The 16,802-nt window shown below is 38.0% G+C and overlaps 1 protein-coding gene across 1 annotated transcript; it reads right to left on the reverse strand.

Moving 5' to 3' along the window:
- Positions 1–10,532: 10,532 nt before the first annotated feature.
- Positions 10,533–12,049, reverse strand: LOC121973266 (protein trichome birefringence-like 19). Its single transcript, XM_042524795.1, has 2 exons — positions 11,551–12,049; positions 10,533–11,468 (listed from the first exon to the last, which is right to left on the reverse strand). The coding sequence occupies exons 1-2, from the start codon at positions 12,043–12,045 to the stop codon at positions 10,656–10,658; spliced, it is 1,308 nt and encodes a 435-aa protein (XP_042380729.1). The 5' UTR covers positions 12,046–12,049; the 3' UTR covers positions 10,533–10,655.
- Positions 12,050–16,802: the final 4,753 nt, after the last annotated feature.

Genomic DNA, 16,802 nt, shown 5'->3' on the forward strand with positions numbered 1-16,802 from the left:
TTTTCAAACTTACTTTCAAAATTATTTAAAAACTTTTCAAAATAAATTTCAAAATCATTTAAAAATATTTTCAAAATTACTTTCAAAATTATTTAAAAATATTTTCAAAACTTAATTTCAAAATCATTTAAAAATATTTTCAAAATTACTTTCAAAATTATTTAAATATCTTTTCAAAATTAATTTCAAATCATTTAAAAATCTTTTCAAAATTACTTTCAAAATTATTTAAAAATCTTTTCAAAACTTAATTTCAAAATCATTTTAAAAATCTTTAAAAAATTAATTTCAAAATCAATTAAAAATCTTTTCAAACTTAATTTCAAAATCATTTTAAAAATCTTTTCAAAATTAATTTCTAAATTATTTAAAAATCTTTTCAAAAATTAATTGCAAAATCATTTAAAAATCTTTTCAAAATTAATTTAAAAATTATTTAAAAATATTTTTAAAATTATTTAAAAATCTTTTCAAAATTAATTTCAAAATTTTTTAAAAATCTTTTCAAAATTAATTTCAAAATCATTTAAAAATCTATTCAAAATTAATTTCTAAATCATTTAAAAATCGTTTCAAAATTATTTAAAAATCTTTTCAAAATAATTTTAAAATGTTTTCAAAATTAATTTCAAAATTATTTAAAAATCTTTTCAAAATTATTTAAAAATCTTTTCAAAATTAATTTCAAAATTATTTAAAAATCTTTTCAAAATTGATTTCAAAATTATTTAAAAATCTTTTCAAAATTAATTTCAAAATCATTTAAAAATCATTTCAAAATTGATTTCAAAATTATTTAAAAATCTTTTCAAAATTAATTTCAAAATTATTTAAAAATCTTTTCAAAATTAATTTCAAAATTATTTAAAAATCTTTTCAAAATTAATTTCAAAATTATTAAAAAATCTTTTCAAAATTAATCTCAAAATTCTTTAAAAATCTTTTCAAAATTAATTTCTAAATTATTTAAAAATCTTTTCAAACTTAATTTCAAAATCATTTTAAAAATCTTTTGAAAATTAATTTATAAATTATTTAAAAATCTTTTCAAACTTAATTTCAAAATCATTTTAAAAATCTTTACAAAATTAATTTCAAAATCATTTAAAAATCTTTTCAAAATTAATTTCAAAATTATTTAAAAATCTTTTCAAAATTAATTTCAAAGTTGTTTAAAAATCTTTTTAAAATTAATTTAAAAATTATTTAAAAATCTTTTCAAACTTAATTTCAAAATCATTTTAAAAATATTTTCAAAATTAATTTCAAATTTTTTTAAAAAATCTTTTCAAAATTAATTTCTAAATTATTTAAAAATCTTTTCAAAATTAATTTCAAAATTTTTTAAAAATCTTTTCAAAATTAATTTCTAATTTATTTAAAAATCTTTTCAAAATTAATTTCAAAATTTTTTAAAAATCTTTTCAAAATTAATTTCGAAATTATTTAAAAATCTTTTCAAACTTAATTTCAAAAGCATTTTAAAAATCTTTTCCAAATTAATTTCAAAATTATTTAAAAATATTTTCTAAATTAATTTCAAAATTATTTAAAAATCTTTTTTAAATTAATTTCAAAATTTTTTAAAAATCTTTTCAAAATTCTTTAAAAATATTTTCTAAATTAATTTCAAAATTACTTAAAAATCTTTTTAAAATTAATTTCAAAATTATTTAAAAATCTTTTCAAAATTAATTTCAAAGTTATTTAAAAATCTTTTCAAAATTATTTAAAAATCTTTTCAAAACTTAATTTCAAAATTATTTAAAAATCTTTTCAAAATTAATTTGAAAATCATTTTAAAAATCTTTTCAAAATTAATTTCAAAATCATTTTAAAATCTTTTCAAAATTACTTTCAAAATCATTTTAAAATCTTTTCAAACTTAATTTCAAAATTATTTAAAAATCTTTTCAAATTTCCATTTCAAAATTATTTAAAAAAACTTTCAAAATCATTTTAAAAATCTTTTTAAACTTCATTTCAAAATTATTTAAAAAAAAACTTTCAAAATCATTTTAAAAATCTTTTTAAACTTCATTTCAAAATTATTTAAAAAAACTTTCAAAATCATTTTAAAAATCTTTTCAAACTTCTTTTCAAAATTATTTGAAAAAACTTTCAAAATCATTTTAAAAATATTTTTAAACTTCATTTCAAAATTATTTGAAAAAACTTTCAAAATTATTTTAAAAATATTTTTAAACTTCATTTCAAAATTATTTGAAAAATCTTTCAAAATCATTTTAGAAAAGCTTTTTAAACTTCAATTATTTGAAAAATCTTTTAAAAATCTGTTTAAAAATGTTTCAAAACTTAATTTCAAAATTATTTGAAAAATCCTTCAAAATCATTTTAAAAATCTTTAAACTTTAGGGCTCTGATACCTGATCAACATCAATTAGATAATTTGATTGTTATTTAAACTTAACTCATGCTTGGACTTAAGGACCATCTGAATAAATAATCTAAAATTTTAACTACTCTCTCTCTTCAACCTAAAAATTAACAAGTTCTTTTTCAAAAATAAGTATTATTTTATTCAAAATTAAGCTAAGTCCCTTTTTCTCTTAAGCTATATTTTCAATATTTAATATTTGCAAAAGACTCAGCTAAGTGACTCATATAGCAACTTTCAAACTTAGCCATCTTTATGAATTTTTGCTGAGTTACCTATTAGATTCATTCTATATTTAGCTAAAAGTATTAAAAGCATATTCCTTTACTTGCAAAATTTAACTCATGGCTTTCAAAAAAAAAATTTGCCAAGTAAAAAGAGCCTTCAAAATAATTTGCCTCCAAAATTCTTTAAAATCTAGCTAAGTTTTTCTAAACTTAGTTACATATTTTTTTTCTCTTTTCCTCTAAAACCAACTAAGTTTACAAAGAGGCTAAAGTCATCCTTCAAGTCATCCATAAATTAGCCTTTTTAACTTAGGAGAAAAATAACTAACAAATTTTTCAGTTACTAGCTAAGTTTTTCACAAGCATTTTTCCAAAGACTAAAACTATTTTTTTTTTCTAAAAACTTAAAACATGCTTTCCAACTGGCTTGTTTTTTGATATATGGCAAAGGGAGAGAGTAGGAAATTCAAAATCATTAATTCAAAATCATTCAAAATCAAAAGTAAAAATCAAAAGTAAAAAGTGTTTTATTAAGGGGGAGAGTAGGTAATTCAAAAGTAAAACTTTATTTAAATTCAAAAAGGAAACTCTGTATTAAGGGGGAGCTTCACAAAAGTTTAAGTGTTAGCTTAAGTTAGGCGTTCATTTGAATTTACATACTTAAGCTTGCTCACTTAAAACTTTTTAACATACTTATGCATTTGTTTTTACTTAACTTTGAATTTGGGTTGCCATAATTAAAAAGGAGGAGATTGTTGGTGCGGGAAGCATCCGACGATCGAACCCAAGTTTTGATAATGGCAAAGGGTTCAAAGTTAAGTCTTGTTGTTATCTAACATATTGAATGAGTGTTTCAGGAAAGTCCTAACTGCGGTTAGGCAAAGGTGAAAGTCCTAGGGGGTGGTAACCCTAGGTCCTAGGGGGTGGTAACCCTAGGCGGAGGAAAGTCCTAGCTGCGGTTAGGCAAAGGGAAAACCCTAGGGGGCGGTAACCCTAGGTCATAGGGGGTGGTAACCCTATGCGGAAAGTCTTGGCAGGTCGATGACTTCAGGCAAAAGTCCTAGGGGGTGGTAACCCTAGGTGGAAAGTCCTGGTGTCGCGAACCAGGTGAAAGACTGGACTAGCCGGGAAGCGGATGTCTAGCAGAAAGTCTGGAAGCGTCGAGTGCTGAGCAAAAGTCCAGTCGATCTGGAGGATCGCACTGGCAAAAGGTAAATCTCCTGAGTGGAGTAGGTAAGGACGCGTTCCCCGTAGAGGGAACAGTAGGCGTCGGGTCGACCTATGGTTTCCGGACGGAAACCCGAAGTCAGACTCGGACAGTCCGGAGACTATCATTACTTCATATTCATACTATTATTTTGTATTAACTTTGTGGTGCAGGTATTTTTGGATTAACATACTCCAAAAACACAAAGAAGAACTCGGATGAACAGTGTCCGAGGCGCCTCCATGGAGCTTGGAGGCGCCTCGAGTGCGAAGGTGAGCTGGCTGTGCGCTGGAGTTGGAGGCGCCTTAAAGGGCAGTGAAGGCGCCTTGGACCGCAGCATGGAGGCGCCTTAAAGGCGCTTGAAGGCGCCTTCAAAGGGATAATGCACAACTTGATCAGCGCTTATCGACGCGTGCGACCCGGGGCTTGGAGGTGCCTCGGACAGCCTTGGAGGCGCCTCCAGCACCCTTTATAAGCAGTGTTCGAGTACCTCTTCCAGAACAACGCTCTCCGAATAATCTCTTGCTACGTGCTGCGAACCTGACGACCCAAAAGTGCTGCGACGCGACACCAACGACCCGGAACTACGCTTCTCCATCTTTAGTTGTCGGTATAAAGTTTATGAGCTGTAAATTCCTATAATTTATCGTGCTTATAGTTGTTGCCCACCGAAAGTGATCAAGGATCGCGGGCCTTCGAGTAGAAGTCGATCTAGGCTCCGAATGAAGTAAATAGTTTGCCTCTTTGTGTGATTGTTTTTATTTCCGCTGTATTTACTCGAACAGTTTTACGATTCCGAAAAAGTGAAAGCCACGAGCGCTATTCACCCCCCCTCTAGCGCTTTCGATCCAACAAAAGGCGATTGTGTTGTGATGTATACTATGAGCCTAACTTTTGTATGAAACCTCTGTTTTGAAATATTTTGAAATGAAAATCACTTTGGTCAAATGTCAACATTTTATATTTGCATATATTTCAATACAGTTATTCATTTAATTTATATTGCAGATAACATGCTGTGTGGTGCCACACAGAAGATCATGTTATCGGTTCCTTATAAATTATAAATAGTAGCTCACAACCAAGATGGATAGGGACGAACATTGGAACGGTTGTAGTGTAATTTGGTATTAGTGTGTCTTGACTATAAAATTACACTAGTACACTATGTGTGTATTGAGCAGGACCGTTTGAGGTTGTTCAATTTGTATTGACTACGTAAAAGAATAAAACCTCTGTTATTATGGATGTGCGTCCCCTGAATCCTTATATAATAACAAGCACGTATACTTAGTATTTATTTCTTTAACTTATCAATGAGTGAGATTTATTCGTTAAATCAATAGGGTCGATGAGTTGGGAAATAATAATATTTATATGGTGTGTTGTTGATTATAGAAGGAATCTGTGTCCTAATTATTTATGTTGATGATGTCTCCTTGAGGAGCTCATAAGGATTATCATGTAAACCCTGCAGGTGGACTTAATCCGACATGATAATAAAGTTGAGTGGTACTACTCTTAAAATCAGATGTTAATTAATTGGGTTGTCAGTAACTCAATTAATTAACGAGCATACGATATCTTAAACATGAGGAGATTAACACACTCATGATAAAAAGGAGCCTATATTGTAATATAGGATTGGTGCGGTAGTTCAATAATAACCCTTTAGTGTTATGGGTTATTATTGATGGACTTGGGTTGGGTATTCGGGCTGAACACAGGAAGCTCAAGCTCATCAGGAGGCCTAAACCAATTCCTCCTCTAGGTCCTTGTTGTAGCCTCTATATAAAGCCTTACATCCACCCATCCATAACTTGGTTTGGTTTAACTTGGTTTAGTTTAACCTAACTTGGTTTGATTTAACTTAACTTGTTTTGGTTTAACTTAACTTGGTTTGGTTTAACTTAACTTGGTTTAGTTTAACTTGGTTATAGAAAGGGAGATTTTTTCTAAACAGAATTTGATTATAGAAAAAGAGATTTTTTCTAAACAGAATTCTGTTATTTTTCTTTCTTTATAACCGACGACAAGCCTATAAAATGGAGTAGGTGGTGGCTCTTAAAACTTAATTTTCTAATTCTCCACAATCCTCTTCTCTCCTTAGGGGTCGGCACCCCCCTTCCTCTCCTAGCTAGGGCCGGCACCCCTTCTTAGCAATTCAATGGTGGCTGGCGGCTTGAAGAAGAGGAAGAAGAAGAGAAGGTGCCCCATCCTATAGCCTCCTTTTGTAGCCGACGGTTTGGAAACCGAGAAGAGAAGGAGGGTGGTGTTGTCTTGGAAGATCGTCGCCCACATGACGTCCAAGGAGAGGAGAGGAATACTGCAGAAGATCAAGAGGTCTTTAGCTACAATGGAAAGGTACAACTAGTTCTTTAATTCCGCTATGTAATTAGTTAGTTTTTCTTTGTATCGTTTTTGGAACACCAACACAAGAGGCCAGCGATCTTATACTTCGATCAATGTGTGCTTTGATCATTCAAAAACTTGCTTGATTGATCAAACACATATTTGATCGAACATGCAGGTTGCTAGGAAAAGTTATGTTCGTGTACAATTTTTTTGTATAGGGAAATTGAAATAGAACCAAATTCCAACGCCTTCGGGTTGTCAGTCTCTCAGCGTCACCGGTGTCAAACCTGGATTTAGTAGAGGTGTACCAAGGCCCATGGGCGGCGACGGGAGGTTGTTAAGAACTTGCAATCGCAAAAAGCAAAGAAGGTGGCGAAAAGATATGATTGAAGGGAAGGAAAGCTTACTGGAATGTCACTGGAGGAATAGAAGAGGAAGGAAATCGCCGAGAAATGCACGGGCTTATCGCCAAAGAGCTCGAGGACGAAGATGCACAAAAGGAGAAGGTGACGCGCAATGGTTTATAAACCCTAGGGTCGGTTTATCAGGGTCGTACAATCTAGGGTCGCGAAAACCTAAGCAGAAATCTGGTCTTTAAATTCAAAGCGCAAAAAGTCGCATGACCAACAGATATTCATCTGTCACGTCGAGCATGTGGTGGCAACGGGAGGGACACATGGCGCTTGGCCACGGAATGACATTTAATGAAGGCAATTAAGAGGCATGGAGGCGCGCTCAACCATGATGAGCAGGGATTTGCACGATCTCTTAAAAATATGGGTGACATAAACCGAAATCGTGCCCACCCAAGGAAGCACAAGAGAAAAGACAAGAATGGATCTTGCTCATGCTGATTGGCGTAAGTTAGCAGGCGTATAGCCGAATGATAGTCTTCAATAGGTCGATCGGCAGGGAAAGCTACTAACACATTCACTCAATTATGAGGGAGCGATCACATAGCCGGCCCTCGGGTTACATCGGTCTGATCAAAAGCTAAGGAGTGTCATAAGCCGATCGGGTGAAAAACGTCTTTAATAATTTATCCAGTCGGTCGGACTTGCAACATCCTTCAACTAGACTTGAGGGGGAGACATGTGATGTGGCAATAAGGAGGGGCCTACCCGGTAGAGGTCAGTTGCCACGATGGAGGTCAGAGTCAAGGCGGTCAACATCCAGGTATTATATGGCCAAACGGAGGATAATCGTATTGGCCGGTCGGGCGATCAAGCACCCGATCGGGAGGAGAAGGCTCCAGTTTGACCCCACCTTTGACTCGGGGAGATGTCAAACGATTGACACTCAATGGAGTGTTGTTGGACGCTAGGAGGAGGAGACGATATGCAGAATCCTGGCCGATCAGCTACCCCGCTCGGCCAGGCAACACGACTTGGCTCAGGCTCAGTGGAGTTCCGGCCGAGTGAACACGGTACAAGCGTAGTGAAGTTCCGACCGAGCGGATAACCCGCTCTGCCCAGCAACGGACACTGTGTTATCTCTCGACATCCTTTTGGGAGTTAGTGCTGCTGACACCAGGCATGGTTGACAGGAAGATCGTACGATAGAAGCTTCCACTGTCACATCAAAGGTATGCTCGGCTTATTAAGGTATTGTGTTAGGGACACTTTACTGACAAGTCTTTTCAGGAGAAACTTCGAGAAGCGTGCTCACCTGGGGAAGTGTGTGTGCGCGAACACTACAGGAGATCTATATAAAAGGGGGTCCAAACATCGGCGGAGGTACGCGATATACAGTATTTGCACTATAGTCTTCATTCTTATTGCTCTGCCTTCATCATCGCTGGTGTCTGACTTGAGCGTAAGATGACCAACGTCAGGGACCCCTTTCCTGGCTCGGCATTGACGTCATCTGTCTTGCATGGCAGAGCGGCGTCTACGAGTGGTCAGCGGGAGATCCACATCCCTAGCTTTCCATCTCATTGACTTTCGGACAAGATTAGTGCTTATAAGATATGGTATGTAGAATTGTACACCTGGTGACACACTTGTGTCAAGAGGTGATAAGTTTAGCTTGCAACAGTGTCCACAGCTTGAACTTGAAATAAAGGAGATGGAACAATTCCCATATGCGTCAGTAGTAGGAAGTCTCATGTATGCACAAGTTTGTACTCGACTAGATATAACATTTATATTGGGGATGTTAGACAGATATGTAAGTAACCTAGGACCATCGCACTAGAAAGAGGTTAAGAGAGTGATGCGGTATTTGTAAAGAACTAAAGGATATATGCTCACGTATCGGAGATTATGATCACTTGGAGGTGATTGGATATTCAAATTCTAATTTTGTTGGATGTTTGGATAGAAGAAGGTCTACTTCGAGCTATATTTTCATACTTGTTAGAGGGGCTATATCTTGGAAGAGCGTCAAGCAGACGCTAGTAACCACTTCTACTATGAAGGCAGAGTTGGTAGCATACTATGAAGCATCGAATCAAGAGATTTAGCTACGAAATTTCATCACAACATTGCAGATTGTTGATGGCATTAACAGATCATTGAGGATCTACTGTGATAATAAAGTCATAGAACTTTATGCCAAGAACAACCATAATTCATCGAAGTCTAAACACATTAACATCAAGTTTTTAACGGTTAAAGAAAGAGTTCTGAGTTGTCAGATCATGGTATAACACATCACCATATATTCCATGTTGGTCAATCCACTCATCAAAGGTCTGGTGCTTAAGGTGTTTCATATGCATGTTGTGGATATAGGAGTCCTTATGGAAGAATAACTCATCTAGTAGGAGTCTGTATTTATTTTATTGCTCTTTGTTAATTAATAAAGACAAATATTTGTTTTGATTATTATATGTATTTAAAGTTCAAAATATTAATGAGAATTTATATGTTTGTTTAACATTCTGACTATAAAATCATTATTTACCGCTGTCTTTTAGCATTTGATGTTTGTAAATATGATACAGATTCCATTTAGAATCATACAGTTTGGAGCATAATATGATATTGCAATTTAGCATAAAGTATTTTGCAAATATGATCTGACCTCATTTGAGGTCATCTTAGGACCAGTTGGAAATTGACATATATTGATCACATTTCATGTCATTTCCATTCTACACATTCACATCTTGATGTATGTTATTAATAACATTAGTATTGTGATTACTGTTATGACTTGTTACAATTATATATAATAGTTGTGACCTCTTTAGTCTTATACTAATGAAATTAATGAACCAGATTATTAACAGAGATATCTTGTATTCATAAAGTTTGATATCAACTAAAGTTTTACTTGTATTTTACATGCAACTCACATATAACCCAAGTGGGCGATTGTTAGATATAATTATCCCTATTAGATGTGTTTATTTATAAGTTGCACATGTGAATATGATCTGAACCCTTTAAAGTGATCTAACTTATGTCTAGTGGTTTTGGGTAATTGAATATGGGTTGAATGTGTAGAACTCTTTAATCCGATCCGTTATCATATATGGGTTCATAATAGATTGGTTGCCTATATAAAGGGAATTCCTCAAGAATTTAGAGAATCGTCTTAAACTAGTTTCTTGTTCTCTATTAACAAGAATTTTTTTACACCGTCATCCTCTAAGTCCCTTGGAAGATCCTCCTTGTTTGCTTCCGCTTCATTTTCTTCTACAGGGATCAAGTTGATGACAATAAAGACAAGGGCATGATTCTTCATTCAAGTTTTTTGTCTATTATATTTCCTTATGTGATACCATGTTTAAGATATAACTAGATCATATTTTATATTTTCTCAATTTGAATTCTTATTTCGTTCTTAAAATTTATGGTTAAGAGAAAACTCAAATTTTAATGGGAGTTTCTCTCGGCGATGAGCTCTTTCCTTGGAAGACGGCTTAACTTTTTATCTCTCTCTGGTCTGTTAGAATGATCATGATGAGCTGTGTCAACCTCCACCCCAGAGCAAAACACTGAAACACAATAACTGCTGTGTTTAGTGCGGCAACTCACGCAGATTCAAAAGAGAGGCAGCAACTTACAAAGCAACACCAATCCTAGAACCATCAACCCATACAACAACAACACACAACTACCTTAGGAGGCACTGTGTTTTGGATTAAAGGATCTTTCCAGAGGCATATTGTGGCTATTGTGTTTGTTCGAGAGCTGCAGATTTTAATGTTATGTACCTTTTCGTCAGCATATGTGCTGAATTATTGGATCACGGTGTATGCGTGGTGTCTGATTGTACTTTACATCTTTATTGTTTCGGTTCATCAAAAGGTTTGACTTAGCTTGAACGTTACTCTTTGCCAGTCGTTGTCCTTGTGCGGATGATAAGCATGATTCAAGAAACTCCAAGGGTATTCTTACGTTAAATTTATCGATTTTGACGATGTTGATGATTCTCGAGAATTGAGTGGAAAATCACCTGCAATTTTGTTCTTGAAACGAGGAAAAACAAAATAAAGGCTCTAGCTATTTCTGGTTGGCTAGCTAGGCTTCCTCTCATTTCCCGGCCGCCTTCTCGTCGCCAGCCTCCTTCCCTCGTTCTTCATCGTGTGCAGCAAGAAGTCGTTCCACGTGTCGATCGGCCCCGGCAGGCACCAGTGCACGCAGTCGTTGTACATGCTCACGTTCGCTCCGGCGACATGCCCATATCGGCCGGGGTGTCCGTCCCCTCTCAGCAGCATTGCTTCCGTCGTGTCCAGCAACCTCAACTTCACGCTCTTCTTCCTCCCCTCCCTCTCCGCCGCCCTGAACTCCTCCATCTGCGTCATGTACATCTGGAAAGCCACCTCGTCTAGCCTCGCCTCGTCGCGCCGGAACGGCCGCCGCCGCACGCAGTCCCCTCCTCTGTCCCACTCCCCGCCCTCGAAGTGCGTCGGCGAATACGTCCGGAGGAACACCGTGCCTCCGAAGCCGCGGAGGTCGTCGGTGAAGACGCGGAGCGCGGTATGGAAGGCCATGCGGTAGCCGTAGTACTTGGTCAAGTCGGTGACGTTGGGCGATCGGCAGTAGTGGCACCCCACCAGGCGGCGGTTCTCGTAGAACATGGTCGGACGGAGGAATGGTTGCCCGGCGGAGATGATCACGTAGTCGAACTGCGCAATCTCTCTGGACCAGCTGGTGTCCGGCTCGTCCAAGTACAGATTCAACAGGCCGGAGGGGTCGTCGTCGTCGGCTTCTTGGGCTCGGACCAAGAACGGCGACCAGAAGCTGGCGACGGTGAAGTTATGGCTGGGGAAACGATACCGACGGAAGTTCTCATCTTGCACCGGCGAGGCGTCCACCGCGTACGTCGCCTGTGGATCAATCAAATGATTTCACGTGCGGATCTAGCTCCTAGATCAATGGCAGCAATAAGAACCGTGCGTCTTAGCTTACTCTGAGGAGAAGGCAGAGCAGGGACTGCATGTGGTTCCTCCCCACGGAGTCCCCGACGAAGGCGAGCGACTTGTGGCGGACCAGTTCCAGGAACTGCGCCGGGTTGAACACCGGCAGATCGCAGCCGTCCGGCCGCCACCGCCACCGCATGAACCCGTCGTCCGGCCGCCCGTACTTCAAGCAGTTATGGTGCTCGTGGATGGCCCAGCAGGTGTCGTTGGTGTAGTACGGCGCGTTCGGGTTTGGCACCCACTTCCCTTTCGATATGTCGCACTTGCTCGAGTACTCCTTCCCCGCCATGACCACTGCACCGGGAGCCGGCGGAGGAGGAAGAGGAGGCGGCGCTGGCGCCGACGGCCTCCATGAGAAAGCAGAGGAAGTGAGTAAAGGGAAGAGATAGAGTCTGATGACGGTAAGGAAGACGAAGGCGGAGACGAAGAGGTGAACAAACTTGGGGACGTTGTGAAGCAACGCCATGGAAGTGGATGATGGCATGAGCGATGCCATTGATTGCTCTGCTTCCTATTTATACTAAACCGAATCGATCTTAATTAAACACTACATATATCTAAAATAATCAAGTTAACAAGGGGTTAATTTTTGTTTGACTTAATGGCAAGGTCAGTTTGATTAATAATTTTTGTTTTCTAATCGCAGAACTCATCTTCCTCACCTAATTAATTACTAGTTCCGCAACAATATGTGATAAACAATTAGTTGCAAGTAGCCATGTGACGCCGGCAATTACTTGTTTAGAGCACGTTTGGTTAGAAAGACCATCATTTACATTCCACTGGGAGAAAATCCATGAACACAACACATTGCAACAATGCCTCCGAGACTATCATATAGCTGTTAGGTTCTATAAATGGTTAATTAGATATTTAAGATTTAAATTTTAGCTCTGGTGTATTACATAATTTTTTTTGAACAATAAATCTAAAAATATTGGCTCTCTTAGATGGATCTTCATAAGCACTTTTTGATTTATCATAATAACTGATGGAAAATTTTTGTAGGACTGAGCCGATTACCTCCAAGATTAGTCAAGCTGGATATCTAAATTAATAAAAATAAAAATAAAACATTACAACAACCCCCCGGGGCATAGTGCAACAACAAGGCTTTCAAATAATTTTTCAAATACCCAAGGTTTGAATCTCAACTATGGTACACTACTGGACATTTTTAAATTCTAGCAGTTAGGTTCTATAAGTGGTTAATTAGATATCTAAGATTTAAATTCTAGCTCCAGTGTATTATATAAATATTTCTTGAACAACAAATCTAAAAATGTTGTCCCCCTTAGATGGACCTTCATAAGCACTTCTCAATTTGTCCTAAAAATTGGTGGAAAACTTTCGTGAGGCTAAGCCGATTACCTCCAAGATTCGTCGAGCTAGATATCTAGATTAATAAAAATTTTATAAAAAAAAAATACATTACAACAAGCCCCTAGGGCATAGTGCAAGGACAAGGCTTTCAAATAAATTTTCAAACACCTAAGGTTTGAATTTTAACTATGGTCTACTGTTGGACATTTTTAAGGAGTCACTCGTGCTAGCTTCTGGATTGGTCGGGAGGCTGTCTAAGGGGTCGAACTTGTTAGGGTCAAAATGTGCTAGGGGGGGGGGGTGTTGGAGCAATATCTCTTAGGTCAAGGTTGACCTGGTTGACCAAGCTTGAGTCTTGGTCATGGTTTCGATGTTTGCCAATACATGCAGACAACACATGAACAATGCAGGTGCAGTTGCTCATGTGGGGAGATTGTTGGTGCAATTCTCCACTGATTAGGGCTTGATCAGTTTAGTTGTAGAAGAGTCAAGTAGGTCAAGGATTGACCGGATACTTGACTGGGAAAGTCCTAACTGGAATGTTAGGCAGAAGGAAAATCCTGGTGAGTGAAGTCAGGTGAAAGTCCTAGTGAGTGAAGCTAGGCAGTATGAAAATCTTGGTGAGTGAAGCCAAGTGAAAGCCCTGGTGAGTGAAGCCAGGTGAAAGTCCTAGTGAGTGAAGCTAGGCAGTATGAAAATCTTGGTGAGTGAATCCAAGTGAAAGTCTTGGTGAGTGAAGCCAGGCAGATGGAAAGTCCTAGTGAATGAAGCTAGGCAGAAGGAAATCCTGGTGAGTGAAGCCAGGTGGAAGTCCTAGTGAGTGAAGCTAGGCAGTGAGAAAATCCTGGTGAGTGAAGCTAGGTGAAAGTCCTAGTGAGTGAAGCTAGGCAGTTGGAAGTCATGGTGAGTGAAGCCAGGCACGGAGAAAATCCAGATGGGTCAAGGTTGACCAGACATCTGGTGAAAGTCCAAGTAGGTCAAGGGATTGACCGGATACTTGGCACGAGGAGAAAAGTCCAAGTGGGTCAAATGGATTGACCAGACACTTGGTGAGGGAGTCCTAGCAGGTCAAGGGTGACCAGATGCTAGGCATGATGTACAAACAGGTCATGGATTGATCGAATGTTAGTTTGGGGGACTTAGGACTTGATTTTGGGCAAAAACCAGCATCTGGATCGATCAGCCGATCGATTGGATGATTCCCAATCGATCAGCCGATCGATCGGGTGAGTCCCTACGACAGAGCTCCTCCCAATCGATCAGCCGATCGATTGGGAAGAACTGTCGCGCATACAGAACGCGTCTGGATTGATCAGCCGATCGATCCAGAGCTCCTAATCGATCAATGGATCGATTAGGAGATGGCGATGTTGCGCGATAAGCCCTGGATCGATCAGCCGATCGATCCAGGCATTTCCCGAGAGCACAGAGGCACTCTGGATCGATCAATGGATCGATCCAAAGCCTCCCCGATCGATTAGGAGCAATCCAATCGATCAGGATCCGACCGTTGGCGTCGTATTTAGCTGCAGGCGTTCGATTCCTTCAGTAGAACTCACATGATTCATCTCCGATCCTTTTCTGCGCTTTCAGCTCTTCTCCACAGGGTTCTCACCGCCAGTTCTTGAAGTTCTTGGAGGTTTTTCCAAGTCAAGAGGCGGATCTACAGCTGAAGAATAAAGCTAGGATTAGGGTTTTCTTGTACTCATTGTAAGCTTTGTGCTTATATTTTGTATCCTTTCCTTTTCTTCTTGTAGTGTGAACTTGTAGGGCTTCTCCGCCTTCGGTAGTTACCGTAAAGGAGGGTTTTATTAGTGGAGGGTGTGTGAGTGCATGGATCCTTGAATTAGTCACCTCTTGTGAGGTGGATACAAGTAAAATCCATTTGTTAGCATTGTATGCATTTGTTTCTTTGTATTTCCGCTGCACATGTTTGAAGAAACAAGCAACGAAGCACACGAGGAACACGCCGAGCTATTCACCCCCCCCTCCCCTCTAGTTACACATTCGATCCCAACAAGTGGTATCACAGCAAGGTTGCTCTTCACCGGAATCATCGCCGGAAGGGACAAACAAAACAAGCAAAGCTTGAGGGTGAAGAAGTTGGAGCAAATTCATCAAAGTCAAAGAATTCAAGAAGCTCAACTTCAAGATGCAATTCCAAGATGGACTTGGATTTGACACAAGGGTGGCTCCACCATACGTTTCAAAAAGCTTCGATCTTTGAAAATCAATGATCAAGAATTTCTTAATGGTGGAGATAGAGCAATGGTTTGCTCTCATGGAAGGTTTCGAAGCTCCAAAGAACTCCAAGGGAAAAGTCCTCAAGAAAAGCAAATGGAGCAAAGAGCAGATTCAAAGGAACGAGGCAAATGATAAAGTGACCAAGCTTTTGGTAAACTTATTGCCTAGCCACATTTTGACTAAAATTGGAGAATTCAAGGATGCCGTGCCGTTTAAAAGAAAACTTTCCGGTAGCCGATGCCTACAAGTGCCGAGACACTTGTGCTTCGCTTCTACGGAAAAATTACTCATAAAAACTCTAAAAACTCAATTTTTACAGAAAATCACAGAAGGTATATTTTTCATAAAAATACAAACGAACTCGTACAAGTCTTTGCCCGTGGCTCTGATACCACTATTGGGTTCGTCGGGCCGCGAAAATCGCTTTTTCGCGTCACGGAAAACCCCGAGTCACCCAAAGCCATGGATCTCGTGCAAAGATTCGTAAACAAAACTTTTCGAAAAACCTTTTCTTGTATGAGTTTGTAAAAACTTTAGATCTACACTAAAGTTAAGATCATTACCCTTGATGCGCGCCCCACGCGAATCCCGTTCATCCAAATGTTGCCGGATCTCAAGACCGTCAAGCGTACGGTCCTCTAGAAGTATCCACACGGACACACTAGATGGAGGTGACCAAAAACCAAGGTGTGCTAGCACCTATGTGGTTCGGCCAAGGAAGGAGGAGAGGAAGAGTGCAAGAAGAACTCTAGGAGGAAGAAGAAGGAATGAATGATGGAATCAAAAATCAAAAATGAAAATTGTTCTCCACATTCAAGTGGCCGGCCACCTTCTAGGAGGTGTAACCCCCACATTAATTCCAATTAATGTGGAGACCATTAAGAGTTGTAACCCCCATGAGGTGGCACTCTAGGATGATGTGGATCAACACTATTGGTCCACATCTTGCCACCTCACTAAATGACATGGCAACAAGTATAACCTCCTCATTTAATGTGGGCCGGCCACATTAAATGCTATGGAGGCTTGTAACCTCCATGAGGTGACACACATTGATGATGTGGAGCAATTCTATTGGTCCACATCTTGCCAACTCACTAGTGATGTGGCAAAAAGTCAAGTCAAACATGACTTTTTCTCTTCCTCTCAAATCAAGTCAAACTTGATCAAATCTCTCTCATGGTTGATCTAATCCAACCATATGATTCAAGCCAACTTAATATAATGAATCTAATTCATTAAATTAAGTTGATTTAATGAGTCATAATCTAAATTAGACTCATTGAATACATGAATCAACTTGAGTCCAACTCAATTAGCCCAATTTGGATTACTCTTAATCCAATATGATTCATCAAATGAATCTAATCCTCTTAGTTCATCATATGAACCAAATCTCCATCTAATTGTCCTTAGTGTGTGACCCTATAGGTTCTTGTAACGTTGGCAATGCCCTAAACCCATTTAGGAGCATAAGTAATGAGCGGTATTTAGCAACACATCATTACTACCCAAGTTACAAGAATGTCGAGATCCGACATCACCTTGTGACTACTAATTGTAACTCCTCACAATATATGTCATTGTCCTTCTATCCTAGACATCTAGATTGATCAATATGAGGCATAGACCGTGTCATCCTCTAATCAATCTAAATCTTGAACTCCAAGTAGA

This window comes from Zingiber officinale, chromosome 4A (genome assembly GCF_018446385.1).
Source record: "Zingiber officinale cultivar Zhangliang chromosome 4A, Zo_v1.1, whole genome shotgun sequence".
Classification (NCBI taxonomy): domain Eukaryota; kingdom Viridiplantae; phylum Streptophyta; class Magnoliopsida; order Zingiberales; family Zingiberaceae; genus Zingiber; species Zingiber officinale.

Excerpts from the sequence above, each read along its gene's own strand:
- LOC121973266 (XM_042524795.1), bottom strand. The coding sequence starts at position 12,045 with ATGCCATCATCCACTTCCATGGCGTTGCTTCACAACGTCCCCAAGTTT. Across the intron at positions 11,469-11,550 it reads TGCTCTGCCTTCTCCTCAGA|GCGACGTACGCGGTGGACGC; the intron begins GTAAGCTAAGAC and ends ATTGATCCACAG.